Source organism: Vombatus ursinus, unplaced genomic scaffold (assembly GCF_900497805.2).
Source record: "Vombatus ursinus unplaced genomic scaffold, bare-nosed wombat genome assembly UNPS02014785.1, whole genome shotgun sequence".
Lineage (NCBI taxonomy): Eukaryota > Metazoa > Chordata > Mammalia > Diprotodontia > Vombatidae > Vombatus > Vombatus ursinus.
Genome location: NW_020954563.1, coordinates 2,170,014 through 2,197,468, shown reverse-complemented (window position 1 = coordinate 2,197,468; position 27,455 = coordinate 2,170,014). Strand labels below are relative to the sequence as shown.

Below are 27,455 nucleotides of genomic sequence, written 5' to 3'. Positions count from 1 at the left end.
CCTTTTTTTTTTTTAGGCAATTGGGGTTAAGTGACTTGCCCAGGGTCACACAGCTAGTAAGTGTCAAGTGTTTGGTCTGAGGCCAGATTTGAACTCAGGTCCTCCTGACTCCAGGGTCAGTGCTCTATCCACTCCGCCACCTAGCTACCCCGGTCCTTTTCTTTAAAGAAAAAAGAACAACATTATATTATTTACATTAGCTCACAGATTCCAAGCTGAAAGGAACCTGAGTCAACCCCTTTACCTTGAAAGTGAAAAAATCCGAGCCCCAGAAATCATTTAGTTCATTCAGCTCTGAGTTTATACCTTACACCTTTCAAAATGTCTATCTGACTGAGAGTCTAACGTCTCAAGTAATTGATTCCTAAGGAATTTCACCATGAGAAGTCAACAGCAGAGCCTAATAATAATAGGAGATCTAAAGCACTTTCAGGTTTACAAAGCATTTTCCTTACTAATTCCCTATAAGGTCAGTAGTGCAAGTATAATTGTTCTCCTTATTAGAACTGAAGCCCGTAAGGAAAAGGGATCTAGCCAGGGTCATAGCTGCTTGTATTGGAGCCAACATTCAAACCCACTGCTTTTCCAGAAGCCCAACCAGTGCTCTTTCCACACCACACTGCCCCTACAAAAGTAGACCATTCAGACCACATTCATTACTAGGAAGCTGAGGTGGCCCTAACAAGCATGATTTTAGGTCATCTCACTCAAAATGGGGTGTGCGGGGAATCCATTTAATAAGAGTGGAATTTTCCATTGGTCAGAAAGAGGACACACTAATTAAGAGGAAATAGACAATTTCAAAATTCTGTTTCTGATGTTGAAAGTCAGGAAGGGGCTAGGAGCTCTCAAATTGGGTCACAGAAAAGTTATCCTCCACTCCTGTTCAGCACTAATTACCCAAAACTCTCATGCAGAGTAGGGTCACTAGTAGATGTGATCAGACTAAAGGCACCACCAATGGGATTACACTCTGGGTTCTTACCAACCAATGTCCAATCACCGATTTAGAGTTCAAAGGGACCTAAGAGGGCATCTAATTCAAACTCTTCATTTTAGAGATGAGAAATACAAAGCCTAGGAAGGTTAATCAGTAACTTGCCCAGACACACAGGCAATGTCAAAGGCAAGATTTGAATTCAGGAGCTCTGACTCCATAGCCCATGTTCTTTCCATCTCATGATGCTGCCTCCCAATTCCTTTGTTTAAAAACATATTTTATTTACACTTAAAAAAAAACCATTACTTTCCAATAACCCTTTCCCCATAGAACTGTCCTCTGTTTTGTTTTGTTTTAGTAATTAAGCAAAACAAATTGTCAAGGAAACCAAATATGATATAGAATATAGCATTTTGGGCAAGTAAGTGACACAGATGGAGTGCCAGGAAGACTCATCTTTCTGAGTTCAAATCTGGCCTTGGAAAATTACTAGCTTTGTGACTCTGGGCAACTCACCTAACCCTGCCTGCCTCAGTTTCCTCATCTGCCAAATGAGCTAGAGAAGGAAATGGCAAACCACTCCAGTATTTTTGCCAAGAAAACCCCAAAAGGGGTCACAAAGAGTCAGGCATGACTGAAACAAATGAACAACAACAAATACAATATTTTGTATCTATAATCCACGACTTCAGACATCAGATAGAATGGAATCAGGAACCTCTTTGGGCTCCCTTTGGGCTAGGTGACTCAGTGGATAGAGTGCTAGACCCAAAGACAGGAAGACCTGAGTTCAAATCCAGTCTCAGACAATTACTAACTGCATGACTCTGGGACCATCAAACTTAACTTCCATCTGCCTCAGTTTTCCCAACAGTAAAATGGGGATCATAATAGCACCTACTTTCCATAGTAGTTGTAAGGATCAAATGAGATATTTCTAAAGCACTTAGCATGGTACTTGACACACAGTAGGTGTTTAATAAATGTTTGTTCCCTTCTCTTCCTATTTACCTCCCTCTCAATCTCATCCAGGCCAATTCCCCACATCTAAAGGCAGAGTCCAGTCAGGATTCACCTGTGGAGATGGGGGAGGGAGGAGTGGCACATCAGGAAGTGACTTGTCATAAAAAACAAATTTCTGCCTGGGTAAAAGCAAGATGATAAAGAACAGTTGTACTACCTAACTCCCAGAGCTATTGTGAGGCAAAAACTGTGTAAGCCATTCAGTGCTATAGAAATGGGAGCTGTTATTATTCCTTAAGAAAGAAGACCAACAAAGTGCATTAAAACATCACTTTGACAGCATCATTTCCATAGAAACAATGAAAGCTCTCATACAAATTACTCATCTATTTTCTAAGGCATTTACAGAATTTTCTGTGGCATGCCTTGGTCCATGAGTGAGTGCGTACTTGAATATAAGCTATGAAAGACACATAGTGTAGTGGGTAGTGTATAGAAAGCCAAGCCTTGGAGTCAGGAATGAATGAATGAGTGAATGAATGAATGAATGAATGAATGAAGAATTTTATTAAGTACCTACTATTTGCCAGTGCTAAGCACTATTTTATTAAGCACCTACTATTTCCCCAGTGCTAAGCAGTGGGGATACAAATATAAAAAGCAAAGACAATCCCTGCCCTTACATTATAATAGAGGAGGTCAACACATAGTGGGGAGTGGTGGCAAGGTTATCTGGGAAGTCCCCTGGCTGCAAGGTGGAGCTAGGGACAAAGGACTGACATGCCTTTTATAGGAAAAGTAGTGCTGATTTGATGATTGTTTCCAGATCAAGACTGGGTTCACGTCCCATCTTAAACACAGTGATTGACCTTGCGCCATTCACTTGACCTCACTTTGCCTCAAACAAACCTCCCAGACTACAAATTACAGAGCACATAGGGATGGGTGTTGGTAGAGTTCCTTATGCCCATGGAATCACAGGTATGGGCTAAACAAGTATTCTACTTCTCTTTTTCCTGCCACAGTCAAAGAATTATTACATTAAGATATTACTGTGAGTGTTGTCGTTGTGAGTGTGAACTTTCAAATCCATAAAATCATGCAACCAGAACCCTAGACAAGCCATTGGAATACCTGGGTTCAAGCTCCAGCCCTGCCATTCCTTGCATGGCCTTGGACAAATCATAACCCTTCTCTGGATCTAAGTCCCTTCACCTGTAATGATAACTCACACATCTAGGTTTAAGGTTTACCAAGGCAGGGAGAGCAAACATCATTATCCCCATTTTACAAGTGAGTTGACCAAGCTTTAGAATCTTTCCCATGATCACACTGAACCTGGAATCAGGAAGTCCCAAGTTCAAAAACAGTCTCAGCTATTTACTGTTGTGTGATCCTGAAAAAGTCACTTAACCGCAGCTTGCTTCAGTTTCCTCATCTGTAAAATGGGGATAACAGTAGCACCTACCTCTCAGGTTTGTTATAAGGATCAAATGATATAACATTTGTAAAGTACTTTGCAGACCTCAAAGCACTATCTATGTAAATGCTAGCTCATATTACTACCACTACCTAGTTAGTAGTCATCAGAGTTCCTCCTGACTCCAAGTCCATCATTCTTTCCATCACACTATTCTGCCTTTATTTAAAATGGGGGATGGTCTGTGAGGTTCCCATAGCTCTAGCATTCTATGACTGAATGCATTCAGACTATACATGAGCCAGACAATACGATAGGCTGAATGTTGACAAGAAACTGAGAGAGGAAATTTCTTTAAAAAAAAAATAGATTGACTCCACCTTGCCTCCATTTCTCCAGATCTAAAGGAGGATGACAATTTTCTCTACCCATATCATATGAATAAGATAATAAGTATATAGAGGGGGCAATTTGAGACATGATAAAAATGGTCCATTAGTATTACTGCAGTTATTTTAAATTTCTAACTCAAATAGGGCTGCTGTAAACTTGTTCAAAACCTCCCCAGCCTTGTCCAACCACACAGCACAAGAATCCATTACAATGACTTTGAGTGGATTCAAAGTCCAGCTCTGACAGTTAAGGCACTGACCTCTCTGAGTCTCAGTCTGTCCATCTGTAAATAGCTGCACTCTTTAAGAGCGCTGGCTCTGTTGCATATTACCTATGTAACATTAGGCCAGTATCTGAGTCTTAGTTTGCTCATATGTCAAGCAACAGGGTTAGACTACATGATCCCTAGGTCCTTCCAGCTCAAAATCCTATGATCCTCAATCACCTAGTAATATGGTCGGACCCCATATTCTGAATTGTTGTCAATATCTTCATAACATTACAGCCCCCTCCTATCTAAGAGGAACTTAGACTGCCAGGAAGGGAAGGGCAAGGAGGAAATGGAAAAGGGAAATGAGAGAAGGGGAAGGGAAAAGGGAAGGGGAGAGAAGTGCTTACTAAGATCTGGACAGCAGCAGCTAGGTGGCGCAGTGGATAGAGCACCAGCCCTGAAGTCAGGAGGACCTGAGTTCAAATCCAGCCTCAGACCAGACACTTCACACACTTACTAGCTGTGTGACCTTGGGCAAGTCACTTAACCTCAAATGCCTAAAAAAAAAAAGATCTGGATACTCCATATTAAGGATACAATACAAAAAAAAAAGAGTCCCTGACCTCAAGGAGCTTACATTCTAACATGAGAAGACAACATATAACGGGAAGCAGTAGGTAGGAGGTGAGATTTTGATCACGGTGGGGTCTGGCCTATGGAGACATCAGGACATGGAGACTTGGGGACAGGGGTCTCCAGACAAGCCTTATTGGTTCTACAGCTTCACTGTCCCTCAAGAGCCACAGGTTCTGCTTTTGGCATTGTTTCTTCCCTGACTGCCCAGGAGCCTGAGAATTCCCAGCTCCAGGTCAGGCTTACGTGCAAGAAGATACAGGTCAGGTTTCAAGCCTAAGTGCCCTCGTGCCTGGCTTGGCCTCCTGAAATAGGAGCCAGGTCACCCCAGGGCAGAGAGCCTGCTTCCCTATGCTAAATGGTGTGTGGTTCATGGGTCCCAGGGGCTCAGTGTCTACAATACTAATGCAACAAACATTTATGGAGTGCTTGTGTACAAAGTACTAGTACAGAACACAGAGAGGGAAAACAAAGGCAAAAAAAGACCACAATCACTTCTCACAAAATTTATTCTAATAAGGGAGACAAGGCATGTGTATACATAGTTATAATACGAGTTAGAAAGTAATACATGCCAAAATGCTCTAAGAGTTTCAAAGAGGAATGTCACTTGCAGATGGAAGGATTACTGCATAGATTTAGACTTCAGAACTGAGGGAAGTAGGAGGCAGCTAGGTGGCTCAGTGGATACAGCCCTGAACCTGGAGTCAGGAAAGCCTGCATTTAAATCCAGCCTCAGACGCTCACTAGCTGTGTAACTTTGGGCAAGTCACTTAACCTCCGTTTGCCTTAATGTACTGGAGAAGGAAATGGCAAACTACTCCAGCATCTTTGCCAAGAAAACCCCAAAGATAGTATGGTCCACAGGAGTCAGACATACTGGTCGACTGAACAACAAATTGAGGGAAATGGTTGGAACATTTGGAAAGGGGGAACTCTTAGGCTTAGCATAGTATAGTAGAGGGAGAGAGAGAGAGAGAAAGAGAGATGAGATGAGATAGATAGACAGACAGAAAGACAGATAGACAGACAGACAAGAGTGGATATTCTGGGAGGTAGGAAGAGACTGTTTCAAATCCAACCTCTGACACATTTCTTAGCTGTGTGACAATGGGCAAATCACCTCCTCTGAGGCTGGTTTTTTATATGCAAAATAAGAATAAGCATGGTTCCTTACCTTATGGGGTTGATGTGAGGATCAAATGAGGTAAAAATAAGAAAAGAAGCAGGTAAATAAGAAAAAAAAATCTTTGCAGCAAGTTTCTCTGATAAAGGCCTCGCTTCTAAGCTCAAAGGGAACTGATTCTAATTTATAAGAATAAGAGCCATTCTCCAACTGATAAATGATCAAAAGATTTGAAGAGGCAGTTTTCAGAGGAAGAAATCCAAGCTATCAATAACCACATGAAAATATAATCATTAATAATTAGATTACCTGAAATAATGTATGTGAAACAGTTGCAAACTTTAACACACACCACATAAGTGTCAATTATTGCTATTAATTCTTCTGTCAATTATCTGATCTAAGCACGATCTCTCAAAATGACTTGGAGTGATGGCCCCAGTAAGTTAGGATGACAACAAAGCACCTTCTCCAAGCAGGGAGAGTTCACATCAATTGAATCCAATTTATTTCAGTTTAGTTCAGTTTGACAGATATATTTATCAAATGCCTACTGCTCCAGAACTCTATGCTGTAATGTAAGATATATAGCCTGTGCCCTCATTTTACACACTTGCCACATCTAAACCAGCTCCTCAGAGCAGAACTAAGAACATAAGTAATAATACTAGCATTTATACACACTTTAAGGGTGCCAAGAGCTTTACAAACATTATCTTTTTATTTTTGTTATAATTTACAAACAATTATCTCAATCCTCACAACCCTGGGAGACAGATGTTTTTATGATTCTCATCTTACAGAAGAGGCAGAGGTTGCAAACTGAGGCAGACATAGGTTAAGTGATTTGCCCAGGATCACAGAACGAGTAAGTGTCTGAGGCCAGATTTTAACTCAGGCCTTCTTGACTCTAGGTCCCATGGTCTACCCACTGTGCCACCTAACCAAGAATATGTCTCCAAACTTAGCCCCAGAATTGATTACTGTTGGGGTCTCTAGGGGTCTAGAGTTGCCTTCACTGTTACACACACACCGAAAACATCCCTAAATTTCCCCTTTATGTGCCCTTAAGGATCTTCTCATTTATTAGTTTATTCAAATCGCCTTAAACTAAAAGAATAAGATAATGAATCTAGCGTGGAATCAAACAATAGACTTTTAAAAAAAGCATCCCCTATGTCTAGAACACCACTAGGCCCTGTGAGGGAGAAAATATAGTAATGTATTGTTCCAGATATAGACCATTCCTGAATATGACACACCCCCATCAGGAGAGCTCTTTGAAAAGAAAATAATATGTGAGTATACACCATAGAACACGTGGAAATATATATACACATACTCACACACTTATAAAGGTGTTTTCCTCCCTATTACTTTAATTCAAAATTAACATTCTTTTTCATTATCACTGGATTTTTTGTCTTCACCACAAAGCTTAAAAATAACTAAAGGTATAATTGTAAGTCACAGGAAAGTTCAACAGAAGCAAGATCTGGGAAAAGTTTCAACCTATATTTGGAACAATATAAGACTGGGTCTCTGGGGGTGGACACTGGGTCTAGTTGGGCTATTGAGACTCACAGACAATAATACAGGATATTCCAAAAGTCTTGTGCAGTTTAAGGTTACTAAAATTGCACAATAGTTTTGTGCTTTAATATCTTAAAACTGCAAGAAGACTTTTGGGATATCCAGCATCTAACAAAACGAGGCTCTTTGTGATGAGGGCCAAATAAAAAATACAAATAGTTAATTGAGACAGTATAGTGTAGTAGACAGAATACTGGACCTTTGGTCAGCATGACCCTGGGTTCAAATCCTACATCTGACACTCAATAGTTGTGACTAGAGGCAAAACATTTAACCTTTCTGAGCCTCAATTTCCTCATCTATAAAACTGAGATTTTTAGGGCAGCTAGGTGGTACAATGGATAGACACTGGGTCTGGAGTCAGGAAGAGCTGAGCTCAAATCCGGCCTGAGATGGTTCCTAGCTGTGTGACCCTAGGCAAGTCACTTACCCCTATTTGCCTCAGTTTCCTCATCTATAAAATGAGCTAAGGAAGGAAATGATAAACCACTCCAGTATCTTTGCCAAGAAAATGCCAAATGAGGTCACAAAGAGTAGAACACAACTGAAAAAATGACAGAACAGAAAGCACCTACTTTATAGGATTGTTATAAAGCTCAAATAAGTTAATGTAAGTAAAGTTCTTTGCAAATTTTCAAATGGTATTAAATGTCTGTGATTATTCAGGGCTATAGGAGCTCAGATGAGGGGAGAGGAGGGGTCATCCCAGAAGGCTTCCTGAGAGAGGAGGTAGGATTAAGTTAGTCCTTGAGGAACAAATAGGATTTTCATAGGCTATAAGCAGTATTGACGGAGCATTCCAAGCCTGTCAAAATCACAGACAAAGGCAAAGAGGTCAAAGGATGTCTTAGCTGGCCGGAAGCTTAGAGATATCCTAATCCAGGGGCCTACAAACTCTGGTCAGAGGCAAACTAGGGCCCCATGGGCCAGAAACCTGGAACCAGATTTTGTTTTACGTTTTTCAGTCTTAAAATAGGCCCAACAAAAACAGGTGAAGGTCATCTTTGGCCCTTGGGGTGTGCTTTTCTGGTCCCTGACCTAATCCAAGCCATTCCTTCCCTTTATTGTTGCTGTTTGTCCTTCATTTTCGAAGAGGACCAATGATATAACGGGACAATGTCTTAACTCGAGTGTGAATTGGATTTAAGAGAGCCAGAGTTGCATAAATTGTCAACCTCACTCTCTCAGCCCAGAGTGGCTAAACCTAAAGTCACACAGTCAGTCACCTAGTATTTGTTAAGCACCTACTATGTGCTAAGCACCGTGCTAAGCCTTGTGGATGCTAAGACAAAAAATAAGCCATGTTCTCAAAGAGGTCATTCACCAGAGCTAGAATAGGAACCCAAAAGCCTTTCAACTCTCCCTGTCTAAGGAAAGGTATGCTGAGATAGGACACACATCTGGCTGGAGCAGAAAGTATATGAAGGGCTATAATAAGAGAAACCCAGGAAGACCAGTTTGAGCCAGACTGTGGAAGGCCTGAAACATCAAGAAGAAAAGCTTGGATTTTGTCCTATGGACAATGGGAAGCCAATGAAAATGTAAAGCAAGATTTCTTTATCCTAAAGCTAGGGAGCATGGCAGTTATAGAAAGAGACCCAGACCTGGGAATCAGGAGACCTTGTTTTTTCATCTTGGCTCTGAAGTTTTCCCATCAACCTGGCCATGGATAAATCACTTTGCTGCTCCCTGTTTCCTCTTCTGCGAAAAGGTATATTGAGAGTAAAGCTCTAGAATTCAACTAAATAAATATTTGTTGGTACCAACTATATTCCAGATTCCCTGAGAGGCACTGGAAATACAAAGACAAAATAAGAAATAGTCCCTGCCCTCAAGAAGCTTATACTCTATCAGGAAGATACAACCTGTAAACAGATAAATATATATAAATTTGAAGAGGAACAACTAAAGGGAACAGGAAAACTAATGGGTGGTTATTATCATTATTATTATTATTCATTTCTTTCCTAGGTGGTCCCTTCACAATAATTTCTACAATTTGTTGGACAAGATCATCCATTTTCCCCTTTCTTTTTTTTTTTGTTTGTTGGCTTTTGGTTTTTTTTTAGGCAATTGGGGTTAAGTGCCTTGCCCCGGGTCACACAGCTAGTAAGTGTCAAGTGTTTGGTCTGAGACCAGATTTGAACTCAAGTCCTCCTGACTTCAGGGCCGGTGATCTATCTACTGCACCATCTAGCTGCCCCCATTTTCCCCTTTCTTGTATAGATTTTTATCACACCTCCCTCCTCTCAGCCTCTGAACTCATGTGCACAACAGAGTAAAGAGGGCAGCCTTTGGGCTTTAAGTCCTACCCCTGATCCTGACTACCTGAGTGACTTTGGACCAGTCCCTTTACCTCCCTAGGCTTCAGAAAGTTGGATCGGATGGAGCTCTGAGTCCTCTTCCACCTTTATTTCTGTGATGCTATGTGCCTCTCCCAAAAGGGAGGGGGCAGCAACTGAGCCAGATGAGGTAGAAGGAAAGGAAAAAAAAAAAAAAAACTCCAGGTAAGGGATGTCCTAGCTTAGTTTCACAACTGCAGGGCTTTGAAGGTCAGAGTTGCTCCCAAAGCAGAGAAAGCCAGTGTCTGGCTGGAAGAACTGAGCTCCCCAGGGAATGACTTGCAGGCAGCAGTAAAGTGAGAGCCGATTGATCTGTCCCCAGGGAGCCAAGTCAACCCTTCTGGAATCTGACCCCACCCTCACCCTCTTTTCCCACTTCTGGAGGATCCATATAAGTATCGAGGCTCTGACAGGAAGCCCCAGGGTCACTGGGTGCAGCTAGATATGATTACACACTGTACCCTAAGCCACAGACTCTCACTGATGCATGCGGAGCCCCATCTCCTTGCTGTCTTGAATCAGAAGCAGTTTCAGCATCCCCTTGAAAGGCAGCTCTGTCACTGCCTATAACTAGGTAAAATACATATATTTTAAAATATATAACTATATTTTATCATGGATGAGAGATACAATTATATGTGCATAAATCATTTATCAATCAACTATCTCTGTATCTATCTATGTGAGAGGCAACATAGTCTGAGGTGACTGGGCAGCATCATGGATAGAACATTGGGCCTGGGGTGAGGAAAACCTCAGACATTAGCTGGGTGACTCCAGGCAAATCATTTAACCTCCCTGTCTGCCTCAGATTCCTCATCTGTAAAATGGGAATAATAATAGCACCTACCTGCTGGGGCTGTTGTGAAGGTCAAATGAGATAACATGTACAGTGCCTGGCAAACCTTACAGCACTTTATAAATGCTTACTGTCATTAGTGTATCCGCTAGAGCTGACCTCCGAATCAGCTCACCTCTCACCTGACATAGGCTGTGTGACCCCAGGCAAATCGCTTTGCCTCTCAGTGCTCTGGGCAATTCTATACAATTACTGAGATTATAAATTGCAGAGAAGTCGTTAGTCTTCATTGATGTAAGAAGACTCTCACTGAGTTCCTTACACTGATGAAATCATATGTCTGATAAAGACTATGTATGTATGTGTGTGTGTGTGTGTGTGTGTGTGTGTGTATACATATATATATATATATAATATATATATACACACATATGCAGCTTGTTGGCACAGTGGGTAGAGCACTGGACTTGGAATCAGGAAGGCTTATCTTCCTCAGACACATCCTAGTCGTGTGACCCTGGGGCAAGTCAATTTAACTTTGTTTGCCTTGGTTTCCTCATTTGTAAAATGAGCAGGAGAAGAAAATGCAAACCCCAAGAAAACCTCAAATGGGATCATGGCTGAAACAACTAAATAACAAAGTAGCATAGTGCTGGGCTTGGAGTCAGGAAGACTCATCTTCCTGGGTTCAAATCTGGCCTCAAACTTACTAGCTGTGTGATCCTGGGAAAGTCACTTCTCCCTATTTTCCTCAGTGTCCTCATCTGTAAAAATGAGTGGGAGAAGAAAATTGTAAAACCATTCCAGTATCTCTGCCAAAAAAACCTCAAATGGGTCATGAAGTGTCAGACATGAGTGAAACAACTGAACAGAACCCAAGCAAATCACTTGACCCTGTTTGCCGCAGTTCCCTCACCAGAACAACTCTATACATATATGTATACATATACACGTGTGTGTGTGTATGTTACCTCATTCAATCCTCACAACCCTAGAAGGCAGGTGACTTCCCCAAGTAGATGGGCCTATCCCCAAATATATGTATATATGTGTATAGAGATATAGATATGTGTGTCCATATTCAGTTTTCCTATCTTTAAAATGGGTATGATAATAGTGGTACTCTCTACTTCGTAGAGTCATTCTTATGCAAGTGCTTTTCAAACTCTTAAAGTACTAAGGAGATGGGAGCTATGTATGTGTACCTATATGACTGTATAATCACAGGAGTCAGGGAAGTTGTAGGATGAATTATTGATAAGGTGCCATTGCAGCCCATATTTTTATACTTCCATAGGAAGGACCTTAGATAAGTTAAGTGATTTTCCTAAAGTCATAAACCAGGATTTGAGCCCAGGTGTTCCAACTCCAGATCCAGCCCACTTTAATGTTAATTAAACACATTTTTTTTTAAGTAAATACAATTATAGGCAAGAAAAAAATCAACTTTGTCCAACTGATAAGGAACTCCCTTTATATTGGTTTGGACTCTGCAAGGTTCACCCCTGGAATAGCACATGCGACATAATCACTATTAAATAAATACATAAGCTCATTACTTGGGCCCTTTGTTTAGAAGATATCGAAGAAAGGCAGTTGTGGTCAAGTGAAAAGAGAACTCATTTTGGCATCAGAAGGCCTGGGTTCTAGCCCTAGCTCCAATATTTCCTACTAGATGACCTAGACCAAGTCCCCTGTTCTTTCTGAGCCTTAGTTTCCTCAGCTGTAATGTGGGACTAATAAAGTCATCGATGATGCTTCTCTCATGGTGCCATTATGACCAAAGTGCTTTGGAATCTAAAAGTGTGAATCCATAACGACCATAGGTGAAAAGCTGAAAAGGACCTCAGAGATACAAGACTTCATTTTACAAATGAGTAACCTGAATCAGAGAGAAATGATGTGACTTGCCCTAGATCACCCAGGTAAGAGGTAGAATCTGGATTTGAACTCAGGACTTGCTACTCTTAAAATTCAAGTTTCTATTGTGCATTATCAAAATAATCTTACTCAAAAATGGGAAGTTTACAAATCTATAGGATTTATACTGTTTGGAGGTGGGGAGTGAGGGTAGAGATGGAGGTGATAAATCTTTTAATCAACAGAAGAAATGATGGTGCGTCTACATACTTCTAAACCTACATTTCTCCCAGCAAATTAGTGTTTAAAATAAACTTAACCTCGTTAAGCTACTTTTCCAGGGTGAAAAAATCTTTCACCAGCAAACACTTTCCCAGACGTCAATGGCTCCACTTAAATCCAGTAACTTTTTTTTTCTAGACCTGTGGTTTCATTAGTTAAGGGAACTGCCTGGTGAGGAAATTCTCTCTACCAATAAAGATCAGCACTTAGTCTATAATTTAGAGAGTTTCTTGGAAGACTGAGACTCTAAGTGACTTAACTAGGGTTACAGAGAAAGCATTTGTCAGACGGGAGACTTAAGCCCACATCATTCGGACTCCCAGGCTGGCTCTCTATCCATTACACCAAGATGCCTCTGTCCAACTGCTTATTTCAAGAACAAATCTGTCCTATAAACGTTATTTCTTCAAAATATGGGAGAAAGTTACATGCAACCCCTCCTATGTGAAGCCTTCTCTGATTCAATGAAATAAGTTACATTTTTTTATTTAACATTAATTTAACATTTATTAAACACCTATTGTGTGTGCCAGGCCCTGTGCTAGGCTCTGATCCATCTGGTTGATAAAGACCTTATCCTCCCAGACCACTTCTTCATCCAAAAATCATCAAGTATTCTTAAGCAAATATCATGTGCCAGGTACTGTGCTGGTCAGTTACTATCAATAAGCATTTTGTAGTGTTGGGGATACAATGAAAGGCAACACCAAGGTTCTTGCTCTTAAGCAGCTCACACCCTAATGGGAGGAACAGCAAGGAAACAACTATGTAAAATATAGGATAAATAGGAGGTAACTTCATTTCTTTTTTGGTGGTTTGTTTGGTTTTTTTTTTTAAGGCAATTGGGGTTAAGTGACTTGCCCAGGGTCACACAGCTAGTGAATATCATGTGTCTGAGGCTGGATTTGAACTCAGGTCCTCCTGACTTCAGGGCTGGTGCTCTATCCACTGCGCCACCTAGCTGCCCCAGGAGGTAACTTCAAAGAGAAGGCACTAACCTTAGAGGCAGGGAGAGACTTTTTGTAGAAAGGGGGATTTGAGCTGAATCCACTAGGCACTGGAAATACTGAAACAACCTAGGGTGCTTATTATGTAGCTCATAAATCATTAGTCGTAGATTTTTGAGTTGGAAGGGCCCTTACAGGTCATCTTATCCAAACCCTCCATGTCCGAGATGAGGAAACTGAGGCACAAGCTTACACAGGTAGTAAGTGGTAGAGGCAGGATTCAACTCCAATTCTAATTCCAAATCCAACTCAATTTTTATCATACCACCACTGTATGTTGTAACTGTATTGGTGGCTTACCATCCTACAGGACTATAAGCTCCATAAGGGCAGAGCCTATGTCTTATCTAAACTTTGAGTCTTCTCTGGCACTGAACGCAGTGCTCTGTCCATAGCTGGTACTTGATAAATGCTCATTGAGTTAATATAACGTACATCTTCTTTTCAAGAAAGAAGCCTAGCATTATTGTGGCTTAATATTTTCCAAGCATCTACAATCAGAAGATATTTGGGAACTATTCTTTGAATCATCTCACCTCCATGTAAGCCCCTTTATAAAGCAATATTCCTACCAGGAAAACCTGGGAGCCTGTACTGGGAAACTAGCAAGAATAGGAAGAGAAATGTACTAATAAGCTCAATTAAAGCCCTCCCTTTTCACTCCCAGGTCTAGCCTACTTGCCAAAAGGATGGAAAGTCACAGCCAGTACAGGGACTACTAGTTCCAGCTTGGCCCAGTTATAAGCAGCTGGCACTGGTACCATCTTGGCATCAGGCACCGAGCTGGAAAATAGGAATATTTCTCACCACCACGGAGGGAACCAGGCCATTTACAACTTTTCATGGAGAACTTAAATGTTGCTTTCTGGAAAGGTACTTTATTCTCAAACTAACTGAGCTTGGTTCTAATGGATGTGATTCCTTTGAAAGAAGACCTCTCCCCAGCCTGTCAATGGAAGAGAATTTTTCAGGATGAAAAGTGAGTAATAGGCCATAGCTCATCACAGGAGAAGTGGCATAGAAGACATGATTGAGCATGCGAGTGGGGGAAAAGAAAGTAATCGGTCAGCCACGTAGCAGGAGCCAGAGGTAACAGATGGGACAGGCAATGCTTATGCCCTGGTAGCCATAAAAGGTTCAAAGAACCAGAGGAAGGCCTTCAGTGCACTGGCTTCCATGCAAGGTTCAGGGAAGGACACGGATGGACGTGATTCACACAGGATAAGAAGGAGCAGAAGGGTTGGAATCTAGAGCTACTAGAATCCTACTGGTGGTAGGAGAGAGCTATGATGATGAGATCACAGATCAATAGGAAAACTGGAGCAAGCAGGGGGCCCAGTGAGAATGCGACAACCGAAAGATGAAAGGATTCAGTGTTTGAGAAATCACAGTGACCTTGACCACCAGATCCTAGAAACCTGACAGAGAAGAGGAGGGTAGGAGTAGGTCAGGGGGAGATTCAGAAACCTCCTAAATATTTGACTAGCAAGGGAGTAGTAATCATTAATGCAGGAAGGTTAGTGAGAGTAATTTATAGAAGCTAATTAGGAGCCCTTTTAAAGAGCTTCTGTAATTGACAAACTGAGTTTTATATTAAAATAGCACAAGCAAACCAAATGATTTCTGTGGCCTGGGGGAGACAGTATCATCTCATCAGCAAACACACCTAATCCACTAGAGGCCAACTGCAGTGGCTGCTGACCCTATAACCTAGAGCACAGAGTAGACAATTTCCTAAGGGACAGGATATGGGGGGCTTTGGAGAAGAGCCTATGGCTCTAGTTTTGTTGTTATTGTTAAGTTATGTCCCACTCTTTGTGACCCTGTTTGGGATTTTTTTTTGGCAGAGATATTGGAGTAATTTGCCATTTCCTTCTCCAAATCATTTTACAGATGAGGAAACTGAGGCATACAGGGTGAAGTGACTTGCCTAGGGTCACACAGCTAGTGTCTCAGGGCAGATTTGAACTCAGGAAGATGAGTCTTCCTGACTTCAGGCCTGACTCTCCAGCCATTTGCCACCTAGCTGCCCCAAAGGCATGGAAAGAAGAGATATCCATATTATGGAATTAGCACTTCCCCTTTAGTCTCACCTCCACCTCCTTTCAGCCTCCCTGGCAACACTCCCACTTGTGTGGACAGTCTGAAGTTCCTATCTCAGAAAGTCAAAGGCTACAGAGGTGGGGAATCTGCATCCTGGGGACCACATGTGGCCTTCTAGGTCCTTGGGTTCGAACTTCTGACTGAGTCCAAGTTGTACAGAACAAATCCTTTTATGAAGGGGATTTGTTCTGTGAAGTCTGGATTCAGTCAAAAGGCCACACTTGAGGACCCAGAGGGCCACATGTGGCCTCAAGGCTGCAGGTTCCCCACCCCTGGTAAAGAAGGATTTGTGTTCTCTCCCAGAAGCTCCTCTGGCTAAGGCTCTGAAGGTTCTATGTCTAGCAGCCATAAAGAAAGTAGGGATTTCCCCTGGTGGGACTGGATTCCCTAATTGCTTTCTCCCAATCTCCCTCTTTGTCTCAGATTAAACCAGCCCCTAAGAATTTTTCCAAGTGTCAGGGCACCTAAATCAGTTGTCCCAGAATACAGCAAAGAGAACACTGGATGTGGAGTGAGAAGAACTGGGTTCAAATCCTGGTGCTTCCACTTAGTACAGCTGTGTTACTCTGGACACATCGCTTCCTTTGGGCCTCACCTTTTCATCTATAAACTGAGGGGGCTGGTGGATCTGATTATGTCTTAGGAGATGCTGAATTGCTACTTAACCTTTAAAGCCCAATTCAATTGTTATCTTCTCAGGGTAGGTTGCCTTCCCAGAGGTTGTCCTCCCTCCCCCAAAGCCTCCCAGATGGCTTAGTATGCACTTGTCTTATCCCTCTACCAGTAGACTATGAGCTCCATGAGGGCAGGGTCCAGCTCTTATCAAAGCAGCAGTGTTGTGAGCACCATAAATGCTTGTTGTATCTCTATTTGGCTCCTTCAACTCTAAATCCTATGATCCTACAATTTGAGCTACAAGTTGCTCTCAGATTCACTGTGCACCTGACCCCATTATCTTGACTCTGACTTGGTTTAGGCTTTTCTTGGTCTTCCTGAGGATCTCTACTGGCTTTTGATTAGGTAGGCTTTTCCCGTGGACTTTGTTTATACTGGTTTATCTGGCTGGGACCTCCTCTGATAGCCTCACATGCCTCCTACATTAAAGTTTGAGGGCTCTGAGAACTAACTTGCTAGAGAACTGCAGGCAACGACGCCATTTGTGATCATACCATCCTTCTATATGCCAGAGCTTAATAAGTGTTTACTGATTGATGCTTAGCTTTAGACCAGCCCAGAGCTCTGTACACAAGACTGTGTCCCATTTAGTTTCCATTTCTTTAAGTGTCTCTTAATTTATTGAAATTGACTCTTTGCTGGAGACAAATCCATTTCATCTTTGAAAGATCTATCTCCAGTTGTACTGGTAGTAAAAGTTGTTTGAATTCCTGGGCTCTACTTTGCAGCACTTGCAAGTAGAACATGGAGGCCCAAAAAAGAAGAGATAGGGACATCACATCATAGATGCAGATCCCTTTTTCCCATAGGATTTTAATAACTCCTATTTTTTAAGGTTTACGAAATCCTTTCCTCATAACAACCCTGTGAAGTGGTGAAATACAGATATTACAGATCCCACGTGACCCAAGAAGAAACTGAGGCTCTAGGAAAAGAAGCAGTTTGTCCCAGGTCACAGCACTAGTGGCAGAGTAGAGATTTCGAACCCAGGATTCTTGCATCCAAGTCCAGTGCTCTTTCCACTGGACCACACTGCCTCTCTGGGTTTCTCAAACTCTGATTCCAGTGATGGTCTCGGGTTGCATCTCCCTTGCTCTTCTTTTCTGAATAGCACCATACAACATGGGCTGCTGAACACAGCAATGATAACATCACGATCTGGTTGAGGTCTATTTTTCCCAAGATGTCTGTGCAAGTGGAAATAAGTCCAATCTCATTGAACATAAAAAAACAGCATTATGTTCTACTGAGTCAAATGGCATCCCGGAACCAATGAAGGCGAAACAGATGAGAATTTTGCATCTTTCATTTTCTGTTTGTTGCCAAAGGGAGCAAGCGTGGTTAAAAATGGAATGCCTTGGGTAAAATTCCTTATGATGGCAAAAAATTGGAAACACAAACGCTGCTCATAAATTGGGAAAAGCCTAAGCATATTGTGGTATAAGAATGTAATGGGGTAGTACTCATGTTTTAAAAAAATGAGGAATATGAGGAATTTTGGAGACATACAGGAAGACTTTTATGAAGTGATGGAGAATGAAGTTAGCAGAAGCAGGAAATATACATATATACAATAATACATATGTATATACAGATATATACATACATACATATGTATAGATATATACATACATACAAATGTAAATACAGCTGTGGATATAATGACTATAACAAAGGAAACCACTAGTAAAACTTTTTTTAAAAAAATCAAACTCTGAAGTTAAGTACATTTTGGAGAAATAATAAGGAAACCAATAGCCTACATAAAGACAGTATGTTTACCAGGGAAAGAATGGTAACTTTGGAATCAGAGGGCTTGGGTCCAAATCTTGCCTCTTATCTTTACCATAGTGACCTTAGGCAAGTCACTTCAGTGAGTGAGCCTCAGTTTACCCATATGTAAAATGGAGGAGGGGGTTGAACTAGATGAGGCTCCTTCTAGGTCTATAACTCTTTCAGTAGAAAAGTGAATTCAGTGCACACTGCCAGATGCAGTTGTTGGATTAATTGACTGTTTAAAAGTATTTTTTCTCATTACAAGGAAAGGTTCTTGATGAGAAGAAAGAACAGAAAGTGGAAATAACTGAGGTGTAAAAACAAAAGGCATCAATTAAACTTTAAAAAGAAAAGGAAATGGAAAAAAGAGAGAGAACAAGATGACCTGAGCAGGCTCATTCTCTGCCAGTTTTTAGTTCAAAGTCCTATTCCTTGGTGACTCTAGTGTACTTTCAAAAGAAGAGTAATTAGTTGGTAATTCAGAAGATCTGAGTTTTCTTTCTTCTTCAGAAATAGTCTTTGATTTTTTTTCTAACTCTCTTGGAATATACTTGTTTCTGATTTAAAAAAAAAAATCCTACAGACAACTTCTACCTATTGCTATTAACTATTAAATGTGCTCTACTTTCCAGGGCCTGCAAATGGAATGCAGGGATCCAAAGAAGAGATAGGGCCATCACACATAGGGGCCGATCCCTGCGTCCCATATGACTCTCCCATTACTATTACTGTATTAACTATCTTAAAGTTTACAAAGCACCTGACAAACATGATCTCCTTGGAACCTCACACTGGCCTTGTGAGATACATATTACTCTCCCCATTTTAGAAATTAGAAAACTAAGGCTCAGAGGTTAAAATGATTTGCCCACGATCACACAACTACTAACCAGCAAAGAAAGGAGTAAAATACAGCAAATCCATCACTCTGATCACTGTACGACAGTGGAGGTCTCTGGGGCATCTGACAGGGACTGAGTTTCCTGAGCTGATTGTGGAAACTGAGGCTTAGAGATCATAGGAGGGGACATGTTTCAACCAATTAATTTACCATAAAATAATGGGACCTTCAAGACTAGCAGCCATGGTGAATAGAAGGAATAAAAATAATAATAATAATAATAGCTAACATATAAATAATGCTTACTATGTGCCAGGCACTGTGCTAAGTGTTTTACAATTATTAACTCATTTTGATTCTCACAACAGCCCTGGAAGGTAAGTGCTATTATTATCCCCATTTTACAGATGAAGAAACTGAGACATACAGAGGGTTAAGTGACTTGTGCAAGGTCACACAGCTAATAAGTTTTTGAGGCCAGATTTGAACTCTAGTCTTCCTGCCTCCAGGCCCAGGACTCTATCTACAATACAATCTAGATTTTTTTTTTTTGTGGTCATAAAAATGAGTGACCCTTATTTACAGCTATTTGGACTTACGTAATGTAATAGACAACTAGATGGCAAAGAATGCTACACTTGGAATCAGAAAGAGGTAAGTGTGAACCCTGCCTCAGAAACTTACTACCTGTGTGACTCTGGGCAAGTCACTTAAAGTGGGTGAGCCTGTCACTTAACCACTATCTGCCTCAATTTCCTCATCTGTAAAAAGGGGATGATAACAACACCTACCTCACAGGGCTGTTGTGAGGATCAAATGAGGTTTTCTATGTAATATGCCTTAGGACCACTAAAGAACTATATAAATGTTAGCTGCTATTATTACAGCAAAAAAAAAATCATTTCAAATTTTCCACTTGGCCCATTAAATGAACCTTATGTGTATGAAGTCACATCAAAGACAAGAGTCTGTGACAACTCACTTGTAAGGAAAGTTGTTCACATACCCTTTGAGAGAGGAACGGAAGCAACCAACACATGCCATTCTCCTGGATCTTTCAAGAGAAGCCTGGATGAGGGATGGATTTTGATGGAAACTACAATCCACTAGTGAAGAAGCATAATATTCCCAAGGGGACTGAGCAACAGAGCTTCCAAGTCTGCAGAGGAAAACTCTACCTTCATGACCCAAGAAAGCAGATGTAGAAATCACATGCAGAGACAAGTGTTTCTTGGTTTTTAGTGGCCTTGTTGACTCACAATTTAGTCCACGTGGTCCAACAGCACATCTGACCTTCTAAAGAGTTGGAGAAAACCAGTGTGAAGCAAAAAGGGATGACCTATGGCCCAGGCACTGACTTCTTCACTGTGACATGTACGTCACAGTGGGCTTGCAATGAAAATAGTTTGTTTTTTTTTAACCTAAAACCAGTGCTTGACCAATAGCCAGCTTGATCACTCATCTGCGTCTTTTCAACCCCACTGGTTAATAGGTTTTACATCTGCTATGTCTGACGTTCACATCTTTCTCACTGTCCTTTTCTATCATCCATCAAGTGAATCAGGGTGCTTTTCATTTTCCAAATGAAGAAATGGAGAGCCAGAGAAATTAACAGATTTGCATAAGATCACTCAGCAACTAAGTGGTAGCTCATAGCCCTTGCAGAGCCCCCTGGGCCCACCTACTATTTTCTGTTACACATAATTCCCTTTTATGTAAAATAGCTAGCCTGTATTTTCCTCCATCATATTAACTCCTATTTCTATAGCATTTTATGGATTACTGAGCACTGTCCTCACTACAAAATTTAGAATGCCACCCCAAAATCCTTTTATAGTTAGTTTTCATGTGTTTGTTGAGGAAGCATGAAGTGAGAATGGGTTCTGACTGTGGGGTGTTAAACTCTGGCTGTAGGGATGCTACCTCAGTCTTAGAAAGAAGTAGTATCTCAGATGTGGCATGGCAGAAAGAGTCTTACCTGGGTCTAAAATCAGAAGATCAAAGTTCAAGTCACAATTCTCTAATTTTTACTAGCAGTGTGATCATTAACAAGTTATCTCTCTAGACTTTAGTTTTCCTCATCTTTTTTTTTTGTTTGTTTGTTTTGTTTTTTTAAGGCAATTAGGGTTAAGTGATTTGCCCAGGGTCACACAGCTAGTAAGTGTCAAGTGTTTGGTCTGAGGCCGGATTTGAACTCAGGTCCTCCTGACTCCAGGGCTGGTGCTCTATCTACTATACCACCTAGCTGCCCCTTATTTTTCCTCATCTTGAAAATGGGGGCAATGCACTAATTGCAGAATTGCCACAAAATTGTGGTATGTGCATGTGATAGAATATTACTGCATCCTAAAAAATAGTGAAGGCAAAAGAATTCAGAGAGGCATGGATAGACTTGTGAACTGAAGCAAAGTAAAGTAACGGTAGGGGATGCAACAGGCTCCAGGTTAGACAATATGGGCATGCTCAAAGGCTGTACATAAGCAAAACTAGGAAAAGAGGATACACAATGTAATACAACACAAATGAAAAGAAGAAAAATTGAATGAAATGCCAAGTAAGTATAATGACCAAGTTTGGCTCCAAAGAAAAGATGAGAAGATGCACCTCTCTCCCTCTTTGAAGAGGTGGAAGACAACAGGTATGGAATACTGCATATTTAGCTAGATTCCATTGATGCATTCATTAATTTAACACCACTGCTTTTTTTTCCTCCATCTTGCTTGGGGTAAAGTAACCTCAACTCTTGGGAGAGGTTTCTCAGTGTTCCTGAGGAAAGGGATGAGAGAGAGAAGGTTCTAAGCCCTCCCTGTCTTTTAGCTTACAGGGTCCTACTGATCCTGAGTGCCAAATCCCTAACATCCTGGTGTTGGGGGATTCTCTAATCCTAGCTTACCAGGCCCTCTCTGCCTCAAGATCATTGCCCATGAGATTACCTGGTTCCCTGGGCACAAGTGCCCAGGCATCTTTGGGCTTGATTGAGTCTATTGCCAGATCTAGACCCAAATAATGTTCTTCTTCCCCCCAGGACTTGGTTCAGATACTCAGCTCCTGCCCCGGAGATTAGAGGTTATTTACAAATGTTCTTAATGAAGCCATTAAAGGTTCTTGGGGTTGCCTCAGGACCCAAAACAAATTCATCTCCCCTTTCCCCTCTGCCTTTTGGGCTGGAGAGACCAATGGCTGCCATCAGCACTGTTCCGCATAGCTCCTGGGGCATTCATACACCTTGTACTGAAATAGGAGGGCACATCTTGTTCCGAACCTAGATTCTAACATTACGTCATTATATAAGAGGGCACCACATATGAGTGCACAGACTCACACAGTCTTACACTGATCAACAGACTGAGCTCAATAGTTGATGAGACAGCATGGTGGAGGGGAAAGAGCATTCAATCTAGAATTAGAGGGCCTGGGTTCAAATCCTAAATCTGCTCTTTACTACTTGAGTGACTTTAGGCAAATTGCTCAATCTCTTGGATTTTATTTCCTCCACTGAAAACGGAAGGGAGTTGAACTGGAGGACCTCTAAGGTTCCAGACATCTCTAAATCCTATAATCCGATATCCTTTAGGGCAGATATTAACCTCCTTTGTATCATAGAGCCCTTTGGCAGTCAGGTAAAGACAGTGGATCCCATCTCAGATGAATGTTTTTAAGTGCAAATACATAGTATTACCCAGAAAACTCTGCTTTAGGGGAAGCCCTTTGGATTATAAAAGGGCCCTGGCTACTTGTGCATCTGACCACAGGCTGTCCCTCAGAAAGAATATAAGCTCCTTGAGGGTAAGAACTATTTTGGTTTTGCCTTTAAATTTCCAGTCCCTAGCATAAGGTCTGATATACAAAAGACAATTGTTAAATGCTTGTTGCTTGTTGATTCATTCTCAAGCTTTGTTGTTCTTGGGGCTCTTCGGAGGAAAAGACCCTGCAGCTTACCCATGTGTCCATGCCAATATCAATGCCCCTATTGCCCAGGACTGTTGAGATGATTCACTGAGAAAGTGTGTAGACATATGAACCACATAAACATGAGCTCAAGCCAACATATCTCTTACTAGAACATGGAAGGATCCCTGCTGCTAAGGGAGAGATGTTACATCTATTAACCAAAAAGCATTTATTAAGCACTTGCTATTTGTCAGACACTGTGTTAGGTACTAGGGCCACAAAGGGAAAGGAAATAAACACTTACTAAGCGTGTACTAAGTTGTGCTAAGCACTTTACAAATATCTCATTTGATCTATACAACAACCAGTGAGGTAGATGCTATTATTATTCCCATTTTACAGATGAGAAAACTGAAGTAGCAGTTAAGTGACTTGCCCTGGGCCACATAGCTAATGAGTGTCTGAGATTAGACCTGAACTCCGGTCTTACTGACTCCAAGTCCAGTGCTCCATCCATTGTGCCACCAAAGAAGGCAAGAGATTCATGGAAGGAATACAGTTAATTTCTTTATTTATAGGTTTAATCTGGGAGAAAGGGTAGGATAAAAGGACTGGAAATCTCAGTGAGGACAGAATAGTTTTAGAAGTCAGACAATAGAAAGATGGAAGAACAGGAAATTATTATGAGAAGAGATTTTCATAGATGGAACAGTTATAGTGATGGTAAGGTCTAAGATATAATCATCCAACAGTGAAACAGTTTTTGCCTTCAAGAAGCTCACTAATTGGGGCCTGAGAATGATTCACAAACTATCATATTAAAAATGCTAATGCTCCAGGGACAAGCCCAGGGACTGAAGGGGATACCGAGGGACCCAATGTCTTTTTCCCTGCTCTGCTCTGGAATGCCCAAACCCAGCACAGCTACCAACAAAACCCACAGTGCCCATTTGTGTTGGGCCCTGAGGGTGGTTTTGCTTCTTCTCTGCTAGTGGCAAGGCCCTGGGGGAACTCTCACACTAGTGATGCTGCAGTCTGGGCATCCTACAGCTCCTCACCACATAATCAGGTAACTGGGAGGGAGAGAGGGAAGGAGGAAGGCAGCTTGAGACTGCTTCATAAGCATCAGTGCAGCTGGACACACACACACACACACACACACACACATACACACATACATTCTCTCTCTCTCTCTCTCTCTCTCTCAGGAAAGGGTTGGGGTGGGAGACTGATGGAAAAAGAAATCACTTTTTTTCAGCAAGTGCATGGGGGTGGGAGGAGTGTTTAACTCGGGCATCTTGAACATATGGGTGTGGTCATTTCCCCAATCTCTTGAACAACATTGCTTGAGCAAGGGAACACTCTGACCCATGGATTTACTGATTTGATCCTGCCTGGGACCAAAGCAGAGCCCAAAGAGGAAGAGCTATTCAAAAACCACCCACATGGCCCAAATCGGCATAACTCTCATCCTGCTCCCCACCCCCAGGCCCCACAGGCTGCCGCCTACAGGCTACAACCTAAATATACCAGCCAATCAGTGAGCACAGAGCCCCGTGCACCCCAAACAGGAAGCCAAGGGCCTGGAACAGAGGATGCACCTTCCTCAACACTTCGTGGCTCCCTTAATGTCTTATATGCATCCCTGGATCCTAGGGCCCCCAACAAGGATATAGTTCATACATGTACTTTGCTCTGGGCTTTTTCCAGGTCTTAAAGGGCTAGTTTATTTTCCCTACCCTACATTTGGACAGTGCCACAAAAATGACTTTTCAAAGGGCTTTCATGGATCTAATCTCATCTGATCTGAGTGTTACATCACCACTTATGAGGGAGGCAAGGGAGTCATGCTGCTTGGGTTATGAGACATGTCACCTAGACACCTTAGTAATTCTCAAATTGAGTACAGCAAGATTCAGGAATGGAAAGAACACTGGGATAGAGTTAGGCGAGATCTTGGTTTAGCCCCAAGTTTTAACACTTAACTAGCTCTGGAAGCCTAAGCAAGTCAATTATTTCAAGCCAGTCTCAGTTTCCTCATCTGTAAAAAAATGGCTGATATTACCTACTTCACAGGGTTGTTATGAGGAAAGCGCTTTGTGAACATTAAAGAAGGATATAAATGCCAGGTGGTATGATTATTAGTACTCTTTAAAGGCTGGAGAGGAGATGAAATGTCTGCTGGAAGCACCTCAGCCAGCTAGCTATCCGTAATGCAGAAAACTGGAAGGTGACATTGAAAGGGATGTGGGAAAGAGAAGAAAAACCTAATGAATTTCCAACAACAACAAAAAATCAGAAAAGCAGACCCTGTGGAACCTAAAAGTGATCTGCAAACAAAGAAAGGGCTGTGGTTTCTCAGCAGGAACAGTAGCTGTGCAAATCCCAAAAATAAGGGTCAAGCCTAAATGGTGGGCCTACTGAGCTGAAGTTCACTTCTGGAACACAAGTAAGTCTCCTGGTGCTCCCTCCAACTGAGTGGACTCCAGGATGTGTTCATTTCCTAGAGATCTCTACAATCAGTGACCAAGCCATATGTGAAATGGATTGGAAAGTTGGCTGGTTGCTGTACCCTAATCAAATATGCACTTCTACTAATATGCTTAAAATTCAGTTCATTCATTTAATCATTCATTCCTTCAATAAGTCTTTAGTTAGAACTTGCCAGTGCTGGACCTAGGGATACAAAGACACAATTGAAAAGGTACCCCCCTTCAAGGAGTTTACATTCTAATGGAGGAGGCAATACAAATACAGATAAGTAAATATAAAGTCAAGGGGAAAGGGAAGCTACTGTTGTATAAACATGAGTTTCCCACAAATGAATTTATTGCTTTTAAGAGTAATTATAGAACAATAATAATAATAGCTAACATTTTTAGTGCTTTAAAATTTATAAATTCTTTCTTTACAACAATCAACAATCCTGGGAGGGAAGTCGAATATGTATTATCTCCTTTTCACAGATAAGGAAACTGAGGTTCAAAGAGGTTATATGACATAAAAGATAACACAGCTAGTATAAGAACCAACACCTTTTACTATATGGTCTGCTCCAGGAATATCTTATGACAATTTTGAAAAACTAAAGAACTCCAGTTGGTGCAATGACCAGCTACAATTCCAAAGTACCATGTTGAAATATACTACCTACCTCCCAATAGAGAGGAGATGATCTCAAGATATGGAATGAGACATACATTTTTGGACATGGTAAATGCATGAATTTGTTTTGCTGGATTATGCATACTTGTTACAAGGATTTTGTTTCTCTTTTTCTCAGTTGGAGAGGGGAGAAGGAAGGGAGAGAAAATAAATGCTTGTTAAGTGAAAAAAAGAAAAGTAAAATAAAATAAAAGTTTAGTATTTCTATATAGAGATGCTGGTAATCATCCCCTAAGACACAGGTGAGAGAGTTCAGGACAGTCCAGAAGAGCCGTCATAGCAACCAAGAAGAGGAGAACAGACCAGAAAGGAAAATCGAAAAAGTAACTAGTACTCACATATCTACAGGTTGACAAAATGTTTCTGCCTCTATAACCCCAGGGCAAGAACTGAAAGGATTATTGTTTCTGTATTTCCCAGAGGAAGAAATTCATAATCTAAGAGTTTAAATGACCTGCTTAGGGGCCCACAATTAGTAAATTGGCCAGAAGCTGGAGTCGGTCAAACCCAGGTCTTTTGACTCCAAGGCCAATGTTTTTCCCACCACACCACACTGCCTCTTCTATTTGGATCCATGTAGAAGACTCCAGGGAGGCCAAGCAGAGCTTCTACCTTACCCCATTTCCTAGCTCGATGATGGTCCCTCTCCGTCCAAGATGGCTCCCTGGGCTGGAAGGCCTGCCCCAAGGAGCTGGAAACATACTTCACATCCTTCTCTCCTCATGCATTCCCCATGACCACAAAGGCAGACAGATAGATCCCAGCTCTCCCACTCCTTCCCCCAAAGAGAGGCCCGACAGCGCCAGGCCCTACCTTCCTCCGCATCATTCCTTAAGGAAGCTTCGAGCAGCGCCACGCTGGCCTCGAAGGACACCTTCTTCTGACTGGTAGCGCTCCTCTTCTTCTCATGCTTCCGCTTGCGGTGCTGCAGCTCTTTCTCATACTGGGCCCATTTCTTCAGCTGCTGCGCTCGGCGTTTCTGGGCCGCCCGCAGCCTCTCCAAGGTGGGCACCTTCTCCAGGAGCTGAAGCTCAGTCAGGAGGTCCACGTGGTTGGCCATCATGTCTCCCCCCACAGAACAGAGCTCCGTGGCCCCTGGGCTCTGCAGGGCTAACATGGTGGTATCCCACGAGCCAGGGGAGAAGGTATCCTCCTGCTGCTCCTCTGCAACATGGCGGGAGCCTGCAGAGGTGGAGAAGGAGAAATGCGCATGGATCATCAGAGCAAAGCCAACCAGTCATCCCCAAAGCCCTCCCAATGCCCCTTGGAACTCAGATAGGACTGCTTTTTGTTTAACCTCAGTCATAGTAAAAACAACTCATATTTCAACAGCATTTTAAGGTTTACAAAGCTTTTTACTCATGACCACCCTGTGAGGTAGGTAGAACAACTGTTCTTATCCCATTTTACAGATGATGAAACTGACACTCGGAGA

General features: G+C 41.8%; 1 protein-coding gene across 1 annotated transcript in view; it reads right to left on the bottom strand.

Moving 5' to 3' along the window:
- Positions 1-27,455, bottom strand: part of PPP1R16B (protein phosphatase 1 regulatory subunit 16B) — a 143,336-nt gene that overhangs the window by 91,851 nt on the left and 24,030 nt on the right. The window contains exon 2 of the mRNA XM_027867217.1: positions 26,834-27,202. Coding sequence (XP_027723018.1) covers positions 26,834-27,137 — 304 coding nt within the window. The 5' untranslated portion in view covers positions 27,138-27,202. The remainder of the gene's footprint in view (positions 1-26,833; positions 27,203-27,455) is intronic.